The sequence below is a fragment of the Paroedura picta genome, chromosome 1 (genome assembly GCF_049243985.1).
Source record: "Paroedura picta isolate Pp20150507F chromosome 1, Ppicta_v3.0, whole genome shotgun sequence".
Lineage (NCBI taxonomy): Eukaryota > Metazoa > Chordata > Lepidosauria > Squamata > Gekkonidae > Paroedura > Paroedura picta.
The window spans coordinates 111,596,836-111,618,579 of record NC_135369.1 but is presented as its reverse complement, the minus strand read 5'-3'; the positions used below and the strand labels follow the sequence as shown (position 1 = coordinate 111,618,579).

At 40.8% G+C, this 21,744-nt stretch overlaps 1 protein-coding gene across 4 annotated transcripts in view; it reads right to left on the bottom strand.

Moving 5' to 3' along the window:
* Positions 1-21,744, bottom strand: part of ARHGAP18 (Rho GTPase activating protein 18) — a 107,588-nt gene that overhangs the window by 9,050 nt on the left and 76,794 nt on the right. For all 4 annotated transcript variants that reach the window (XM_077353287.1, XM_077353269.1, XM_077353278.1 and 1 more), the window contains exons 7-12: positions 17,587-17,678; positions 12,899-12,976; positions 10,083-10,242; positions 8,709-8,791; positions 7,916-8,122; positions 4,747-4,911 (exon numbers count right to left, since the gene is read on the bottom strand). In XM_077353287.1, the coding sequence (XP_077209402.1) occupies positions 4,747-4,911; positions 7,916-8,122; positions 8,709-8,791; positions 10,083-10,242; positions 12,899-12,976; positions 17,587-17,678 (785 nt within the window). The remainder of the gene's footprint in view (positions 1-4,746; positions 4,912-7,915; positions 8,123-8,708; positions 8,792-10,082; positions 10,243-12,898; positions 12,977-17,586; positions 17,679-21,744) is intronic.

Below are 21,744 nucleotides of genomic sequence, written 5' to 3'. Positions count from 1 at the left end.
ACAAATCATGCATGTTCAGATTAGAATTAATCAATGATGTTTCTTTATTCTCACACTGATTATAAGAAACCATTGAAGGAAGCTCTGGACAGACAGGGAGGCTTAAATGCCACTCAGCACTTAACACCCACTTAGGGTGGTTGTCCCACCCGAGTGACTCCTCCTCCAACCAGCTTCCCTGTCTGTCCAGCAGCCAGCCAATCGTCTTCCATCCCGCACCCCTGACCACCCACTCCTCCTTCCACTTCCACCTGCGGCTCAGAGGCTGCCCCTGCTGGTGAGTTCCCTTCCTCGGGGCCTCCAGCCTGCAGCCTTTCTAGGTCCTGGGGGGAGGGGGAAGCCATCCACAGAGTTCTCCCCCACCCCCACCACAGTCTAGGACAGTTGTATTCCTGAGTGCAATGGGCTTGGCCCCTAGAATATATATATTTCTAGAATTTGAAAGTTGAAATAGTAAAGTCATCAAATTAGAAAGTCAACTTAACAAAGAGGTAATCCTTGATAGAATTTCTCTTTAAATCTGAGTGTGTGTGTATTCTTCTTATTTTCCACAATTCACCTTTCCCAATATTGGAGCTACGCTAGGGGAAAACTTAATTTAGTTCAAGCTGTAAGGCAATATGGGAGGGAAAGGGCCTAGATCCTTGTTTACAAACTCCTTTTGGTGTTACAATAAGGCACTCCCCCACCTCACAGAAGAACTGAGCAGAGACATGAAGAACATGGCTGCTGCCATTGCCTCTTGTTCAACCCTAAGATGCTAATAGATAAAGAAGGATTTGAATACTTCAACCCTATGTAATTTTACATCCTTCCACAAGATGTCTCTAAATTCCCTGCAACTGCATGGTTTTAGCTGAAGATGGACCGTTAACAAGAATCTAAATGACAATGTGTATTCAAAACATTCAGAAACCCAAATTTAGTGTGAATGTATATAATAATAATAAAAATAATAATGTTTATATTTATTTACATTTATATTTATATTACATTCAGGATACTTTTATGTTGTTGTTGTTAGGTGCGAAGCTGTGTCTGACCCATCGCGACCCCATGGACAATGATCCTCCAGGCCTTCCTGTCCTCTACCATTCCCCAGAGTCCGTTTAAGTTTGCACCTACTGCTTCAGTGACTCCATCCAGCCACCTCATTCTCTGTCGTCCCCTTCTTCTTTTGCCCTCGATCGCTCCCAGCATTAGGCTCTTCTCCAGGGAGTCCTTCCTTCTCATGAGGTGGCCAAAGTATTTGAGTTTCATCTTCAGGATCTGGCCTTTTAAGGAGCAGTCAGGGCTGATCTCCTCTAGGACTGACCGGTTTGTTTGCCTTGCAGTCCAAGGGACTCGCAAGGGTCTTCTCCAGCACCAGAGTTCAAAAGCCTCAATTCTTTGACGCTCAGCCTTCCTTATGGTCCAACTTGCTCAGCCATACATTGAAACTGGGAAGACCATAGCCTTGACTAGACACACTTTTGTTGGCAGGGTGTATAGGAAATCTTAACATAGTATTAGAATGCAAGGTTAACATATGATAAGTAGCAAGTGTTTAGTCAAAGACGCAGTTACATGCGCTCATAAGCACAACTTGAATACAGTTTTCAAAACTGGAATTTTTAAAATAATGTGCCTGAATGCTATTTGGCTTAAGTTCTCTTTTTATCATTGTAGATGCTTCTATAAACATAATTAGAATATGTGTGAAACACCATTGTGAGTGTTCTAAATCGTTTTATTGCTTTTATTGTTATTTTAATAATGGCAGTATAGAGCATACTTTATTACTAAATATGATGATATAGTTAGCTCTATATACTTCCATACTCTGAGGTGAATTTTCCCTCCAAAATAAAATATCATTCCCTCCCATACTGAGCTAGCCTTGTAGCATGGCTCCTAAAAATGAAGCTCACTTTCCCATCTGGTCAGTGTTAGATCTTTTTTTGTTTACTCAGCCCTATAACCCTTTGGGGAAGGTATAGAGCCCTTTTTTCTTATAAATCTTTATCAGAAAGGCACTGAGGCATTTTAACAACGAACAAAAGGTTTTATTTTACAAAGAGGAAAAGGATAGTTGGAATAAGGAATCATACTTTTTCTATATGATTCAGATATCTTACTGTTTAAAAGTTTTTAGTTACAGGCTTTGAGATGTTTAGTTACAGGTTCTAAGGGTTTTCTTTCAGATGTTGAGATGTCTTTTGAACTGAGAGGTTCCATTAGTTTTTATCCCCAAAACACAACTGTGTTTATTTATTTATTTTGAATTCTCTTGAATTCCCCTTGCTCCTAGAAAATGGGTACTCTTAGCTAGTACCATCACTTTCTCTCTTCCTGGATGAGCTAGTATTCCACTGCCTAATGAGGGGTCTGAAGCACTTTCTCCCACATACTAATCTGAAGAGACACAGACACCCAATTTCCCCTCTATCTCAGCAGGGGTCCTCCTCCTCTTCTTAGAAGGATTCTCCTTCCAATTTGACCAGAATTGGGAGTTAACACCTCATTGCCCAAATTCCTACTGCCAACTATCTGTCCTAGTTGCCTAGAAACTATGTGTATTGGCTGTCAGTAGAAAACCGCTAATTCAAAATACCCCTCTACTACTAGCAACAACACTGAGTCGCCCACAGGTTGTTATTAATGCTGTAAGGATGTACTTTACAGTATCAGGTTATTTTAAGGTTTTAATTCTGTTTTTAATGTTGTGATTTAAACTGTTGTAAGCCGCCATGAGCTCGCATTGCCTGGAGTGGCAAGTTAGAAATCAAAAGAATAAATAAAATTAAAAAAAATAAAACTCAGATCTCTAACTAGTGTTTCTCCTCAGAACGGATGGTCAGCTAAGCACAGACCCAGAGGTTCTGTCAGAATCAGAATAGACCCACTGTCACTCTTTCTCAGCACACAGCTAGAATATCAGCTCCCCCTCAGCTGCTGGTGGCCAGTCAGAGCATTCAGAGCTACCTGTTGCTCTAGCTCTCTATGCCTGGTGAAGATTCTTAATCCTTCGCTTACTGTTACTGTAACTTCAGCACCTGTGCTGTTTGTTAAACTAAGTAATAAAGCATATTTATAAAATGTATACTAAAGAATTTTCTTTGCAATGATATGCTGACAATTTGTTTTGTAATTCATAAAATATTCATAAAATATTACTCTGGATTTTGAATACAAGTAGACAAACTATATATGATCTAAGAACATCTTCCAGATGGAGTGTCATGAATTTCAAGAATATATGAGTGCAGTGTTTTTCCAAACTGTAACCACAGGCTTTGAAAATGAGAATCTTCAAAGCTCAGGACACTGTAATATCTTGGCCAGTAATTCTATGCACACATCTATTTACCATTACCTAAGTCCAGGACTAACAATATTCATCCTTTTAATCATAGAATAGAATCATAGAATCATAGAGTTGGAAGGGGCCATACAGGCCATCTAGTCCAACCCCCTGCTCAATGCAGGATTAGCCCTAAGCATCCTAAAGCATCCAAGAAAAGTGTGTATCCAACCTTTGCTTGAAGACTGCCAGTGAGGGGGAGCTCACCACCTCCTTAGGCAGCCTATAATGATAGTGACAGTCCCAATTATTAATCATTGCCAGATAATATAATCACTATAGCTTTACCCAGAGATTGCCTGCCTGTTAAGAATACCTCAGGCAATCACCTAGGACACCAGTCTGTGCCAGAGCTGGAAGGACACCAACCCAGCCCTTCCAATATTGCCTGGATAGGTTGCAGCCTGCAGCACCTCCAGGCAACATCATTGGCACCACCAGGAAAAAGAAGGTGGCTTGACAGAGGCTATCATCAATATACTCAGCCTTCCTTCTCCATCCAGTGTCTGTCTGTGGGGTACAGCAAACAGCAGGCCCCAACCAGTGCCAAAGCACTAGGGTGGTGACCAGGGCTTTTTCCCACTGTTGGGTCTATGATCTGTAGTGTCATGGCCATGGTAAGTTACAGCCCCCAGAAACACCATGCTGATGTACCCAAGTGGCCACTAGAAGGGCCTTTCTCTGTCTGGCAGTGCATATGGAACATCCCTTGGGAAACAAAAGTGGGAGCTGCTGAGAGTGGCTCTTACATATGATGCTAGGTGACATGGGCAATTGGCCTTATGAGTGTGGACAGCTCTGAATGAATCTTAGTTTGCGTGTGATTTGAGAAGCCACACAAGGAGGACTTGATGGTTCCTCATAAGGAGACATGAATTAGCTGTTAAGTGAGAAGAAAACGGTGATCAGTCAAATATTATGTTAGGACTAGGGGCAAATCCTGTTGAATTCAGGAATACAACAGGCACTAGATTGGGGAGTTAGGGTGGAAGAACTCTGCAGGCAGGAGGCCCTAGGTAGGGAACTTACCAGCAGGGGCAGCTCTCACGCGACAAGGATTTGCAGCCTCCGAGCCTCAGAGGGAAGTGGAAGGAGGCAGCGGTTAGGGGTGGGGCAGAAGGTGATTGGCTGGCTGCTGGAGAGACAGGCAAGCTGGTTGGGGAAGGAGGCACTCAGGGGTGGGACAGCAGCCCTTAGTGGGTGTTAAGCTCTGAGTAGCACTTAAGCCATGAGATACGCTCCTCCTCCAAGCCCTTACTAGAAATTTAAGTGGAATACATTAATGAAATTATGATTTTAAAAAACTAAGAGACTGCACCATTTGCTAACTACAGAGTCTTTAAATTAGGCCATACTGTTATGGTGAAATTAACATGATTAATCATTATTAGTTTTATACTTACATCATTGATGATTTTGACATCATTGACATTTTTGTCTTGCTTCTCATGCTTTTCACGATCAGGAGCCATTTTTTTCAGCAGCTTCTTCATTGCTTTGTCTTTTTTCTCCTTCTTTTGACTTTCAGTGTTTTGTTTTCTCACTTGGTTCACAAGAAAGGTAGGTACCTAAGCATACATACAATATAATAATACCATATATCATTTCCTAAACTGCAATAAAAACCTCTTTGACAAAAGTGAGAAAAGGTAGGCTAGGAGGGCAAAATGGAACAGGAAAGCAATTAGGGCATTTAAAAAAAAATTGGCATTTTCAGTTCAAGACCAGGAAAAATAATGGTATTTCTTTAAAAATCATGGATCCCAATTCTAGTAGTAGTAGTAGTAGTAGTATTCTTTATTACGGTCATAGACCAGCAAAGTCAAAACAATTTCACAGTTATATAAATAATATGGCTAAAACACAGTTTTACTCATAAAATAACATTATGTTAAACACTTAGACTATGAGTCTGCTAAAATATAAATTAGAATTAAATGGAAATATAGGAAATTGTTCTAATTGTTCTCAGGGTCTGTTATGTTTTAGTTAACTTCCACCGCCTTTTCATGGCTGCAGCACAAAACCTGGTGACACTATATGTGATGGAGCAATTTGTGTCTGTGAGCAGCAGGGAGATATAAAATTGTCCTGAGCACCTTGGGACTCTATGTAACCATGGTGTGATAAATATGGAACGTATGTCATCATAAAACTGACAATGCAAAAGGATATGTTCCAATGTTTCTATTTGACCAGAGCCACAGGGGCACTTCCTTTCACCATATGGAATTTTCTTGCATCTCACTTCAAGTACAGCTGAGGGAAGGGCATTGCAGTGAGCTAAAGTGAAGGCCCTCCGGTGGCTAGGCACCTCAAGATTCATTAAATAAGCTAAGGGAGCTGTGATATACCTGTAGCCTTCACTAACAATGAAGGCAGAGGTATTCGCTAGATCATGTTGGCGTTCTATATCCACTACTCGCTGTTTGATAACCTCTTTAGCTTGGTCATAGGCCATCCGAACCAGAAATTCTGGAGAAAATCCCAAAGCTGCGATTTTCCCCCTCGTTTACATGAATTCTAATTCTAGTATGGTTTTTGGATTTAGGATTTTTTGGAAATCCTACATTTTTTTATGTTCAATAGATTCAACAAGAAAATTAACGGTTTTTAAAAGCTAGCCCAGTCCTTGGATTCTCCTGCAGCCCAGTTATAGCACAGGTTTCTCCCCAACACATGCAGGTCCTAGTTGGGATAGCTTCTCCTGCAGCATGGCTTAAACCAGGCCGTATGAGAAGCCAGCTCCTACACCCAGCCAACAGAACACTCTGTCCACCACAGCTGATCCTTGGGGACTGCAGATGGAGCTCCACAAACAACAGATAGCTTCCATCTGTCCATGATTTTTGAATCTATTGGTAATCCCCAAATATATCCAGAATCAAGATTTTTTTGTTTTCCTGAAATAACCCCGACACATTTAGGAAGCCGAAATATAGCTCCCCCCCCCCCAAATTGATAAGGGTTTTTTAAGGCAATGTTTCAGCTTGGATAGATTTGAATGCATACTCCTAAGAATACCCCATAGAATTCTGTGAAGACAAGTTGTTCATTGCAAACACATATGTCAAGGACCAAACAGACAACTATATATGTGACAAATATAAAAATTAAATAAGCAGAAGCAGAAGATGAGAAGATCTATTTTTCCAGCTAAAACAAGTCCAGGAGTTGACTGTGGTACACGCCATGAATGCAGAGCCAGTAGGGCTCATGTAGAAATTTAAATACAATTAAAACAAATAATATTAAAAAATTAGAATAAAGCTGAAGAAAAACAGCAAAACATTCATAGTGCTAAAGTACAATCTAAACCACTCTCCTGAAGACAATTGTAAATAACAGAACCATGGACTGCCAAAAAGACAAATAAGTGGATTATGGATCAAATCAAGCCTGCATTCTCCCTAGAAGCTGAAATGACTAAAATGAAACTATTATATTTTGGTCACATTAACAGAGGATATGAGTCAAAATTAGAAAAGGCAGCAGGAAAAGAGGAACACCTAATGTGAGATGGGTTTATTTAGTCAAGGAAGCCATGGCTCTGGGTTTGTATGATCTAAGTAAGGCTGTTAATAACAATGACCTTTTGGAGGCCACTAATACATAGGGTCACCATAAGTTGAAATTGACTTAGTGTTAATCAACACATACATAATTATAAAGCTAGTAATAGTATATCAGTTGCTAACAATGATGTTTTTTCTTGTACAAACCATATCAAGCCCTCTATGCTCAAGCACCATGGAATACCTGTCTGGAATTTCCCATGTATCAAGCCATATTGATATTAGCTGATGAATTATATTGAAACTCATTAAAGCTATAATATATGGTGTCATAACCTACCAACTACTGTACAAGATCTTTTTCATGTCTTACAAAAGCTTTCAAATAGCTTATCAGAAACAAATTACAGTTGTAAGAGAAAGAATGGAACTGTCCATTTAATACTATTAGCAAGAAAGCCCATTGCAACCAGGGTTCTGTGTGTCTTTCTCTGTCTCTGGCGCGTCTGAGAGGAATGTGGCTAGCGTCCAGGGAGGGAGGGTGGGAGATGTAGGGGCAGGGCCTACAGCATGGCTGGCTGCACCCTTATTGGCCCTATTCCAACTCAGACAGCCGGACACGTTCCACCCCCCGCCCCCAGGCTGTTTCACAAATATATAGAGGAACCATGGATAAGGATATTATGCAATATCTGCCCAGTATATTGTCATCCTGTCCTTCCATCTAGGACTGTGTGATTCTCCCTTCCCCTTTTATATTCCCATCAACCTTGTGAGGAAGGTGAGAGAGACAGCCCGAATGTGCTTGTGGGCATCTGGGCTAAGGTCACCACATGACAAATTTGGGAGTGGAAGCCAGGTTTACCAGGACTTAGCTTCAGCAACTTCAGGCATTCTGAACTAAAATTAATTAATTTTCTTTGTAAATCAGCTGAAAGAAAAAAATTACTGTCTCCCCAAATACGTAAATAGATCTTGTGCTTGCTTTGCCATATCTGAAAAAAAACCAAAACATTTCTTCAGGTTAACATGAACACGTAAAAATATATCCACTTACTGTCCATAAAAGTTTTTGATATTTAATCATATAGCGCATGACATTTGCTGTCCCAGCTGCCATAACAAACTCGCTTTTCTCTGGTGTCTTGGAGCCCATGCCATGAAACATGAAGAGGTTAGGAGTCATAACCATGGCAACATTCTTTAGGGTCATTTTGTTGCTATCCTTATGATCAATTACCCTTTGAAGAAATTCAAGCAGTGCCTGAAAGGGGAGCAGAATTTGTAAAGCAGTTATGCAACAGGATGAGTTAAACATAATTTCAATTAGCATATTTGCAAAGATCATTGTTGGATCACATGTGCACAAGTATGCTCTACTTGTACCTTCTGTTTTCATCTTGAAAAGTATTGGTTCAATGCAAACTTCCATTAAAGTAACAAACACATGAGCTATTGTAACATCACAGTGAGGGGCAGTACAGACATCAAATGAATAAATAAATAACCCTGACTCTGACATCTGTCACGCTGTCGCTACACTTTGGGTGTACTCTTGTTGGAGCTACAGCTTCAGCGGCCATCACATCTGAGAAACATGGCTGTCACATCTTCCAGGCAAAGTGATGGCACATATGTAAAGGGAGGAAATCCAGTGGAGTTGGATTAATGGCAAGATGGAAAAGCAATGCTAACTGAAAAAAGTGGAAAGTAGAGAAACATACTCCTCCTGCCCATTGATCACAGGAACATGGTATACACATATTTTGTGATTAAATTCATCTTTGCCTGAATTCAGCAACTTAGTGCACATTGGGAATAATATCTGAGAAATGGTTCAGCACTCTAACCTTTAGCGTATCTCTGTTTCCCTCAGGAAGAAGCAGGACCAAAAGATTCAATGCTTGAAGCTGATGCTTCTTTGTTGAAAGTCCTGTCAGTGAAAAACACAAATATCTGTTTCTGAATGATTTTGTATGCAACTTACATGACATGTTTATCATTGAAACCTAACTGGTGCCAATTGAGAAACATTATAAGAGAACAACAGATATTTCAATTAGTTCCTGACATTTTTTCATGAAGCAAAATCCTTCCCAGGTGAGAGTGCCATTATGCACATGAATAGGAAGGATATAGAATATGGCATCTACTCAAATGCATTTCTCTGTTAATCAAATGTCTTGTAGAACATAGCAATTAATTTGTGGTTCTGAACACAGGGTGCAATTCCAACTTTCCTTTGGATGTCTAAACTATCAGTTAAAAGCAACACCAAAAATGTTATCAACTATGTTCAGCAGGCCTGAAAACCTTTCAGTAAATGCAGACTATATACTTTAAAATCTAACACTACAATCAAACTGTTGACAGTCACAGGAAGTAAATCTCCACATTTTCAGAAACTATAGCGATCTTGAATTATAGAGGTACATGTAATTCCACCCATGCAGACTGATCACTCACTGATCAGATGAGCAGCAAAAAATGTAACCTGAAAAATGGCCTCAAGCTACAGGGATCAGAGGGACTGCCCTTCTCCTTTCTCTGGAATCGCGGACAGAGGGTAGCACTAGGAGAGAGCACATCAAGCCGTCACCAACTGGCTTGTGGAGTCCCCCAGGGGGTAGTTCTCTCTCCAATTCTATTTAACATCTTTATGCGCCCTCTTTCCCAACTGGTGTGGAAGTTTGGACTGGGTTGCCACCAATATCCTGATGAAACCCAGCTCTTCCTCCTGATGGATGGCCACTCTGACTCTCCCCCACAAACATTAGCCAACTGCCTGGAAGCAGTGATGGGGTGGTCATGTCAGGTAAGTGTAGGTTCATGTTCTGGAATTCCACATTTCCTAGGTGTGCTTGAGCCTCACTTGGGTCAGGACTGTTGTGCACAGAGAGATGTCTTCTTACAGTTGCAAGCTTCCAAGAAAGGCACAAAACCCACACTGAACCATAAACTAGTGTCCATTGCATTATAACACGCAATGGGCTTTACTGCTATTAAACAATAAAATCCGTCCACTCATGCTAATTAATACAGCTAATCCTTTCTGAATACAGCTGAAATACTGATTTTTTGATCACTTGTTTTGCCTTCATAGTCTGCAAAACCCACCCATACCCCAAATTGTTGGGATGTGTTTTCTCCATGAGTTTAGCATAGGACTCTATACAAATTATCTCCCCAAGTCTCAGAGAGAAGTTCACAGTGATATCGCTTACTCTGAACATCCTGGAAAGCCTTGAGATACTCCACAGTGAGCAGTGGCTGAGGCAGTTCACGGATAAAGAGTTTCAGAAGACTTGCAGCGTCATGTTGTTTTACAGTTTCCCAGTTGAAAGTTCCGTCATAAAACTTTGCTTCTAGCTCTTGGCAAAGACTCTGAAAGACGGAAGAACAGAATACAGCTGGCTTTTTTAGATAATATTTTGTGTTTTTTAAAAAGAATACCTGAAATATTATTAATAATAATTATCCAGCCTGTAATCAGATTTATAAATATAAATGCTCACAGACTTGATGCAAACATTAGAACATGTTGTTAAAAAAGGCCAAAGCTGAGAGTGAGCTAAGATTGGCCAGGGAAGCCCATTGTAACAAGAAAAGATTTTTCAGTTACGTGAGGAACAAACGTAAAGTAAAGGAGGCAATAGGCCCGCTGTTGGGTGCGGATGGACAAACTCTAACGAAAGATGCAGAGAAAGCAGAAAGGCTTAGTGCCTATTTTACATCTGTTTTTTCCCACAGGTCAAAGTGTTTAGGCACATCTAGAGATGGCTGTAGCCAAAGGATAGTGTCTGGGTGGCAGGTTAACATGGATAGAGAGGTGGTCGAGAGGCATTTAGCTGCACTGGATGAGTTCAAATCCCCTGGTCCAGATGAAATGCACCCGAGAGTACTCAAAGAACTTTCCAGAGAACTTGCACAGCCCTTGTCCATCATCTTCAGAACCTCTTTAAGGACTGGAGATGTCCCAGAGGACTGGAAAAGAGCAAACGTTATTCCGATCTTCAAAAAAGGGAGGAAGGATGACCCAGGAAACTACAGACCAGTGAGTCTGACCTCTGTTGTGGGGAAGATAATGGAGCAGATATTAAAGGGAGCGATCTGCAAACATCTGGAGGACAATTTGGTGATCCAAGGAAGTCAGCATGGATTTGTCTCCAACAGGTCCTGCCAGACCAACCTAATTTCCTTTTTTGACCAAGTAACGGGTTTGCTGGATCGGGGAAATTTGGTTGATGTCATTTACTTGGATTTTAGTAAAGCTTTTGACAAGGTTCCCCATGATGTTCTGATGGATAAGTTGAAGGACTGCAATCTGGATTTTCAGATCGTTAGGTGGATAGGGAATTGGTTAGAGAACCGCACTCAAAGAGTTGTTGTCAATGGTGTTTCATCAGACTGGAGAGAGGTGAGTAGCGGGGTACCTCAGGGTTCGGTGCTCGGCCCGGTACTTTTTAACATATTTATTAATGATCTAGATGAGGGGGTGGAGGGACTACTCATCAAGTTTGCAGATGACACCAAATTGGGAGGACTGGCAAATACTCCGGAAGATAGAGACAGAGTTCAACGAGATCTGAACACAATGGAAAAATGGGCAAATGAGAACAAGATGCAATTTAATAAAGATAAGTGTAAAGTTCTGCATCTGGGTCAGAAAAATGAAAAGCATGCCTACTGGATGGGGGATACGCTTCTAGGTAGCACTGTGTGTGAACGAGACCTTGGGGTACTTGTGGATTGTAAACTAAACATGAGCAGGCAGTGTGATGCAGTGGTAAAAAAGGCAAATGCCATTTTGGGCTGTATCAACAGAGGCATCACATCAAAATCACAAGATGTCATAGTCCCATTGTATACGGCACTGGTCAGACCACACCTGGAGTACTGTGTGCAGTTCTGGAAGCCTCACTTCAAAAAGGACATCGATAAAATTGAAAGGGTACAGAGGAGAGCGACGAAGATGATCTGGGGCCAAGGGACCAAGCCCTATGAAGATAGGTTGAGGGACTTGGGAATGTTCAGCCTGGAGAAAAGGAGATTGAGAGGGGACATGATAGCCCTCTTTAAGTATTTGAAAGGTTGTCACTTGGAGGAGGGCAGGATGCTGTTTCTGCTGGCTGCAGAGGAGAGGACACGCAGTAATGGGTTTAAACTTCAAGTACAACGATATAGGCTAGATATCAGGAAAAAGTTTTTCTCAGTCAGAGTCGTTCAGCAGTGGAATAGGCTGCCTAAGGAGGTGGTGAGCACCCCCTCACTGGAAGTCTTCAAGCAAAGGTTGGATACACACTTTTCTTGGATGCTTTAGGATGCTTAGGGCTAATCCTGCGTTGAGCAGGGGGTTGGACTAGATGGCCTGTATGGCCCCTTCCAACTCTATGATTCTATGATTCTATGAAATAAAATAATATTTCAGCGGCATTTTCACAGGTAGTGCTAAAAAGCATGTATTTTGTTTCTTAGGGATACAAAGCAATGTATGTAGTTATAATTCATGTTTGACTTTATAAATGCTCTCTGGTGTTTCAGCACAGTAGTACAAGAGGCTTTTAAAGGTTTCCTGTGTTAAAATACCTTCTGTGTCTTAATAACTATTTCACAGTCTTCTGCACACAAAAATGTTAGTGATGATATGAAAGAAGACACTGATTGTGTGTTCAAATTTTTAAACTGCAAGCATTTCAGTCCAAGTTGGCAAGGACAACAGTCCAGTGTATTGAATTAATTCCTTGATGCAGTTAAAATCATAGAGTGGGAAGGTACCTCCAGGATCATCTAGTCCAGGGTCATCTAGCCCAACCCCCTGAACATTACTTTTCTGACCTCAGCAAGTGACACTTCACAGTCAACATGTCTGCATGTCCTGTTTGAGAAGCTTGCAGACCCTGCAGTACCATTTAGATTTATTTATTGCAGAGTAATTAAAATTAATAATAAGGTATATTAGAAATATAAGCTTCTAGGTTCATGTGCTGAAAGTTAAAAATGAGTATGTCATCATTTTCCCAAAGCTCTACCATTACTTTACCTTTACTCTTGTGGCAACACCTGGTATTCGAAGGAGGCCTTCTGTATCCAGCTTTCCCTCTTCTATGTGCAATATGAGCTGCAGAGAAAAATGTAAACCATATCAATTTCATAGCTGGCAATGAAAATGATACGAATATAAAGAGAAGTGACTTCTGCAGGATCTCTCAGCAGCCTTCAACACTGTAGAACACAGTGCCCTATTGAGTAACTTCTCAGCACTGCTGGTTCAAAGGGGTCAGTCCCAGAAGCTGGTGCTGAAGCATTCCTGCTCTGTCCCATGACCATTGGCCTGTAGGGTTCCACAGGGTTAGCTCTTATCCCCTGTGCTATTTAATATATATATATGAAGTCTTCACCGGAAGATATGGGCTGCAGTGTCACTAATACACAGATTATACCCAGCTCTAACTTCCTTTCTTGCCTACCTCTGAGGATGCTGTTGATGTTTTGAACCAGTTCTTAGAGTCAGTAATTGGCTGGATGATGGTGAATGAGCTGAAAGTTAATCCTGACAAGACCGTTTCTATGGGTTAGTAGAAAGGCAGTGCAAGGACTTTAGATCTAACATATCTTTGTGTGCATTGGCAACAGTTTTTGCTATACGTTTTACAAATAGTGGAGGATACGCGGAGCATACCTGCATCCCACCAAATATAAAACATGCACATTAAAGCACAATAGTAGTTTACTCTTACTATCAAATATGTAAAAATATTTTCTGACATCTGTACTTTTTCCTTATGTAGTTTCAGGTGAATACTTTTTCTATTTGGTGTTTAAATTCTGGAGTCAGTAACTCAGGATAGTGTATTCTCCTGTACAAATAGAACTAGACTGTTTTGTACTTTACTCTATGTGGTTTATAACTCAGTCAACTCCTATGGTAATCTTCCCAGCTTTCTGGCTCATATATATGTGTTCTACCTGTAGGAGCACTGCAGCAACAGATAAAAATGACTAGGAGAACTCTGCAGATCAGCATCTCTGATCAGGGCTGAATCTGCACTTACTTTGTTTATTCCGTTATGGATCATGCTGAATTCAGATCTTCCTCTATCCTCCCCCATTGAGACAGAAAAGTGTTCTGCACATGATTAGGGAAGCTCAAAAGGGGGGGGGGGTAATCAGGGCTTTTCTACAGCATTGGAGGCTCAAGGCAGCAAGTTATTTCGGGGAAAGCAGAGAGCTGCACCTTTACTCATGCCGATTTTTCAACTATTGAGGGTTATATCCACTCCAGAATATCGCAGGGGAAAGGTAGTGTCACTATGGATCAATCATGCTTGTTGCAGATGAAAAATTTAAATCGCCCAAAATCAAAATGGATATCACATTCAGTGTAGACAGCAGGAATATAATCAACCTGGGGTTGGAATAAAAGCTCTGTGCAGATTCAGCCCAGGTTTTTCTGGAGACAGAATCTAAGCTGGCTAGGGGTGTGCCTGCCCAAATAAAATCAAACCCACAGTATCTTTCAGTTTGGTATTTCCAAAATCACAGATCCTAATACTGTTATTATATTTAGATGCAGGAGTTTTTTAAAATCCTGATTTTGGGGGGTGGGGTGGGGGGACAAAACACCTGAGAAAAAAGGTATCCATTTTTTAAAGCCGCCTGACCCTGGGTCATACTTGGTTTCACTTGCAGCATGATTTAAATTGCACTGTTGGAGAAGATAGCCCCATGATCTGCATGTGACAGGAAGGTCTCTTGCTGCATGTAGACCTGGATGGGAGCTCTCACCTCCCACCACTTCAAGTGATCCTGGGCTGGCTCCTCTTGCAGCCTACCTGTGGCAATCACAGCTGATATTTGGTGTAGCTGAAAATATCCAAATAAAGGTTGAATAAATTAGGCTTTATTACCAGCTATACTGGTAATACATCAGCTTCTCTGACCTGTATTCAGCTTAGATAGTTTTCAGTTTGATTTATGCCAAATGCACACCTCTAATCCTGGCCCTAGAAGTTGATTACAGAATTCCCACATCCTATCATCAGATGTTATATTGTTGCTTACCTGAACAGAACATTTGCCTGAGCTGTCAAACATATAAGAGACAGACAACATATTGTACAAACTAGTTTTCAGGACACCATATTGATTGGTCAAACTATATTAAGGTGACCAGATTTTAACATTGGTAATGCGGGACACCATTGACCGGGGGGATTCTTGATTAAAAATTTGGTCTATATGGAGCAACCAAAAATTTCATAGAATACATAGAACGCAAAAATAGTATTGTAATATATATTTTTAAAATTTCAACATAAGTACAATTTGCCAGGTACTCCCAGATGTCCCTCCAAAAGTGGGACAATCAGGTCACCTTAAACTATATGTTAAAGTAGCTGCAGGTATGACCTCATGACTACTTCATTCCCTGAAATGGCATGGTTATGGGGATCAGATCAGGCATTCACAGCATCTTTTAAATGGTTAATTCCCCCCCTAAAATGGGAGCAGTATACATGAGTCAAAGCTATGGCAACCATCTTGTCTAGTTAGGCCCTAAGAATACTGATCCTGTGCTCAATGGAGCATCATACACAAGAGTAGGCACATGCCTCAGCCATTCTAGAAGGCTCCTTCATGGAACCTGTCCAGGCTAATCTACAATAAAGTAACCTGGAACCTAGATTACTGTAGCATGTTCTGCATGGGGCCGCCCATGAAGATGAATTAGATGATAAAAAATATGGCACCCCTCTCACTATCAGGCTCTGTTTGTCAGTTCTGCATTATACTGATGTCTTTTCAGAGGGTGCCTGTTTCCATTTAAATGAATGAATGAGTGAATAAACGAGACAGAAAGACCTATAGCCCATCCCGTTGCTGGCTCATGATGGGTAACAAGATTTTAAACCTCACAATAGACCACCCCTTGAAACCATAAAAAAAATTATATACAACCCTGCTCAACAGAGGGTGTATAATTGCCTCAGGGGGCTAATAGGGAGTAACAGAATTACCTCGTTGGCTCAGGGAAGGGCCCAGATCACAACTGTCCTGCCCTGCCCTGGCCTCAACAAAAGGCCTGATGAAACAGCTCCACCCTACAGGCCCTGAGGAACTGCGAGAGTTCCATCTGGGCCCTCAGCTCTCCTGGGAGCTCATTGCATCAGGTCAGGATCAAGACTGAAAAGACCCTGGACCTGATCGAGGCCTCCAGGTGAACCTCTCCTGGGCTAGGGTTCCCCAACAAATGCATACATGCAGAGCAAAGTGCCCTGCAGGGGGCATAAGGAAGCAGGTGGCCACACAGATATGTGGGGCCCTGACTATGGATGACCTTAAAGGTTAATACCAAAACCTTGAACCTAATCCAGGCCACAACTGGAAACCAATGCAGCTGCCTCAGGATATGGGTTCTCCAAGGTGTTCATGTGAAGATCCTAGCAGCTGTATTCTGTATCAGCTGCAATTTCTGGATCAGGGACAAGGGTAGGCCTGCTGTTGCATGGATCACTGTGGTCAGGTGGTCTGACGACAGATAGTACACTAGTAGTTATACTTGGCGCAGATGGTAGAATGCTATACAGGCTACCCCAGTGACCTGGGCCTCCACAGACATGGAGGAATCCAGGATTCCACCCAAATTCCTCGCCAATGGCAAGATATTAAGTTGCACCCCAGCTAAGGTTAGGCGTGCTTCTAAATTTGCCCCCTTTCCACCTAGCCACAGGACCTCCATCTTGGAGGGGTTGAGTTTCAAGTGACTCTGCTCCAACCATCCAACTACTGCTTCCAAATGTATCCAGAGGATTTTGGACAGCCATCCATCAGGAGATAAATCTGGATGTAACCTGCATATTGGTAACAATGCAACCCATATCTTCGGACTAGCTGGGCATATAGATGTTAAACAGAGAGTTAAAGAGGAATATCCCATGCGGAACACCACAAGGAAGTTGGAAAGTGTGTGATAACTCCTCCCCCACTGCTACCCTCTATGTTTGATTCTGGAGAAAGGAGCACAACCACTGAAGGACTGTCCTCCGTATCCCGGCCCTCACAAAGCAGTGGGCTAACAACTCATGGTCAACCACATCAAAAAGACCCCCCCTTCACCCTCACCTAACTAAAACAGATACTAACTACACAGTCCCCCAGGAGGTGACTGCCCGATCTCCATTCTCTAGGGTCTATCTGGCACCTCCCCTGTGAGGACCTCCAGGACTACTACCCCTGTCTGGTCCCTCCCCAGATCATTCCAGGAATGACTATAACTCGCCTGGTTACAGGCACTTCCAGGCTGTACTGATTTAAGGTACTAATAGTCTCTCCTGATATTAACTTCTATAGCAATTAGCATGCCAAGTAGCAGGATCTCCTTTCAGTCTTCTTGCTCTCAGGGATACACTGGACCAGACCTTTTCTTATGCTGTCCTGCTGCAATGGAACAGCTTTCTGAAAGGAGTGAGGTAAGCACCTATCCTTGTGATCTTTGAGCAAGGCAGTAAGAGGACTAAAAGAGCTTATGCAATAGCCTGAGTGGGCTATTAATACAAATATATATATTTGTATTATTTGCTACTGTTGTCATCCACCTTGGGTCCTGTCCAAATGAGGAAAAAGGAAGGTTATATAAATCCTAGAACAAATAAATATATGCCATGCCTAAGTTCCCCACCATACAAAAGAATGCATTAAAGTATGCTGAAATGGCCTATGATTACTCACTTTTTGAAAGATTAGTGGAATCTTGATGCCTGGAACTCTCTTTTGATCTTGTTCTAACAAAACTAGCAGTGGGACTCCAAATAGACCGGATTCTGCATGAAGCAAGATACAAACATTCTTCACTTCTCTTCCAACTCATGAAATGGCAACACCAATAGATTTTTCTTTTTGAATGTGTTCAAAAGCTATTATCTAGTATATTCAAACAGTCAATGAAGACTACAGTCCTATTGTACAATTACATGGAAGTAATCACCCTGTATTGAGTCTGCTATGAAAACGCTGGAGGTTGTCACCCCAAAGGGTCAGACATGACCCGGTGCTTGCACAGGAGATACCTTTACCTTTACCTTTTTAATCTTCACTAAATAAACTTACTTCTGAGTAAAATGCTTAGCATGATTTGATTGCATTTATAGAACTGACCCGTCTAGGCACAGTCACCGGTAGAACAATAAACAAAAAATTAATTTTAAATTATTTTAAAACTATTACAAGACAGCAGATGGCATTCCCAAGTCTGATCCATCTGGGGCATTCCAAGGGACATGTAGGGGGCTTCTAGGCAGGTTAGCACAGCTATCTTATGTCTTTCTCCATTCTTAATCAAATAAACTTTAGATTCTCTGGTTAATAAAGTATATCATCATGAAAAAAGCCTATTAGAACCAGTATTATTTTAAATGCCATAGTACTGACCCTACAATATCTTCAGAATTATATGGAAAATTAAGATTACAAGAGACATTAGAAATCATGATGTGATAGACATGCTAGGTTGAGCCTCTCCCTAAGAGCAGCCGGTCAGAACTGATGGAATGTTTAGAGAAGGAAACATGAAAAGGGGCAGTTGAAAAACAACAGTTAGAAGGGGTTAGCAGCAGAGAGCTGACAGCTTAAGGGCTGAAGTGAAAAGGGTTTTTCCGACCGAGGGGAACTGTATAGAATAGCTGTATGGAATAGCTGTTACTACTAACTGAGGGCCTTTCCGCAAACCATAAATTTAATGTGATACTTGCCCCCCAAAGGCACTATATTCTGGGTGCTCCGCATGACGTCACCAACCTCCTGCATCCAGCCAAGAAACTTAATGCTAAATCCACCATTTTTAAGCACAAGTTGGTGAATCCGATAAAGTGGATTCACCAACCTAAAAAGCGCTTTCCCCCAGCAGACAACCAGCACACTACACACCAAAGAAATATATGTAGGCGAAGAAGTGCTATCTCCACCTCCAATGTCCCACCCTCGCACCCGCCTCACTCTCCCTTCTCCTGGCGATGGGATTTTTTAAAAAGTGAACTGCCTGGAACAATGAATAAGTTTAGAAGTATGCAGACAAAGCCAAAAATAATTTTCCCCAATGCTGTCACACAAAGCATGCCTCTCTAAAGTCCCACCCCCCAATAAAATCAGGAACTAGATTCATTTTTTTAAATATTCAAGACTTGTGATTCCATAAGGGGTGGTGTTATAGGTGTTTAAATGGGAAACTTTTTTTTTTTAAGATGGCAGGCATCACGGGATCTTTAAAAAAAGGAGAAAGGCTGCCTGGATTGATTGACAGGCAGAAGAGAGTCGCATATAAACCAAGTTGCTCTCTTCCGCCATTTCCAGCAGGGCTTGTGGAGAGTGAGAAGCACGAAATGGCAGCAGACTACAGCGAGACCGCAAGAAGGTGAGGAATGGCCGCAGGTGTGATAATATTTAGTGCTACGCCATTCAGCTGGCATAACGCTCTTTTTTGCAATGTGCGGAAATGCCCTGAAATTAGTAAATTGGTAATGTAAGGACCGCAGTTGTAGATTTAGGACCACAGTGCAAAACTTCCAAGGAAGTGAAACATTGTTTCTTAGATATTACTTTTCTCAGTGTCTTGTTCTTAGTGAAAGAGCTTGTTCTTTGTGAGATCCAAAGCTCGAAATCAATAAAACACAATAATCCAGTAATCAGGCAAGAGTCACAGATGAAGCAAAACAAAAATATATTTTCCAACACAGGGAGATCAAGCAACGGGGCTGAAATACAGATCTCCATCCCAGCAAGGCTGACACACATCTTAAGTAACTTTCTTTACTTGTTACTTTATCATTCACCATTGGTGCATACTTAATCATTACGTAACTTTCACACCACTTGATTGGCCAAGTTGTCAAGCAGTTAATCTGGTCCAGCCTAATAGGCTTTGTTACCTCTCTTACAAGAAGGTATCGGGTACAGGGTGCCAAAATCTCCTAAAGACCTAGACCAACAACATTTCATCCTTGAAAACCATAATGGGGCCTATTGCAACTTACTAGAGACTCCGTTTTGTTTCTGTTATCTTGTATGTGTAATTCAGGGAGACATTCCTCTGTCACTAATGATACTAAAACATCTTCCACTATCACTGAATTCAAGTAGAGACTCAGTTAGGAAAGGCCAATGGATATATAAATATTTTTCCATTATTTTACATGTAAAAAGTATGTAAAAAAATAGGAGGTTAGAGTTAGGTTTACCCTAGGTATAGTTTCTATTTAGAAATGATTATGTTAACAACGAGTGCTAGGGCTAGGGAAGAGGAAGAGACATGATTAAAGAGTGGAGTGCATAAACATTTTTCAACATTATTTTATATACACAAATATATTAAAATTGTTTATTCATATTCGGGAAAATTGTGGGGTTAGACTTAGCTTAGCTATAATTAATGTGGGTAAGTGGTTAAATTAAGAGAGAGTGTTAGGGCTAGGGAAGAGTTAGAGATATGGTTTGGAAAGGCCTTGGGATGTATAAATATATTTTAATATTATTTTACATGTAAAACTTTGTAAAAAAAATTGTGGAGTCATATTAGGGTAAATTTGGGGGTTAGGGTTAGCTTAGGAATGGTTCGGAAAGGAAATGGTTAAGTTAACAGGGAACATTAGGGCTAAGGAAGTGGTAGAGACATGGTTAGGAAAGACCATGGGATGTATAAATGTTTTTTTACATTATTTTACATGTAGAAAAAATGTAAAAATTATGCATTTGTATTAGTGTAAATTTGGGGTTATGGTTAGTATTAGCTTAGGAATAGTTCAGGTATTGAAACTGTTAGTTTAAGAGGGTGGGTTTTGGAAGAAATAGAGACATGGTTAGGAAAGGCTATGGCATGTATTTTAAAAATTACATCTTTTTTCATATTAAAAATTAAAAAATGTAGATTCATATTTGGGTCAATTTTGGGTTTCAGGTTAGTGATAGGAAAGTCTATGGGATGTATAAATATTATTTACATGTAAAACCTATATAGAAAATTGTAGATTCATATTAGGGTAAATTTGGGGATTAGGGTTACGGTTATGGTTAACTATCATTCATGTAGGGAAATAGTTAGGTTATGAGGGAGCATTAGTTTCTTTCACATGCTCTCTCTTGACTTGACCATGGGCCCACAAGAAGTGCACATTCACAATTTAATATATTGATCTACACACATATATAGTATAGGATAAGGATTAATTGTAGCAGCGAGTGACTGAGCCCCAGACCTGGTAGCTCTGTGTGAGTGAGGGCTGATTATTAAATGGGCTTGACTACCCTGTCTGTGGATGTCTCTAGGAGTGAGAGAGAGGACCAGAGGTGTGAAATGGCCACAACTCTCTGTAGATTTTAAAAGAGACAAGAAGGATGATGAGTATGACGTCCTGACCTACATATAAACCATAACTTAAAGAACAGAGATTGTAGACCATCCACCCAACATTTCTCTGCATACTTTCTTTTCTGATATTTCAGAATCACATTGTGTCATTAAAATCTGTACTGCACTTGTTTGCTGTCTTGTATTCAATCTTTTAAAAATAACTTATTATCTTTGTTAAAATTTCTGCACTCATAAAACACAGTTGCTGGTCAATAATAAAAGAGGATCTAAAAGAAATTATTCTTGACAAGGAAATATACTTGCAAACCATTTAACTCCTGAAATATCTCACTGAAAGACAGAACAATGAACTGCTGATTGATCGGTATAGTTGGGTAGTTTGGTTATGTTTTTGGGAAATAGGAAGTCTTGGCTTCCAATTCAAACTGTGCCCATGAACTCCCTAAGTAATACAAGGTAGAATTATAAAATCAGAGTCCAGTAGCACCAACAAAGATTTATTCAAGGCATGAGCTTTCGAGTGCAAG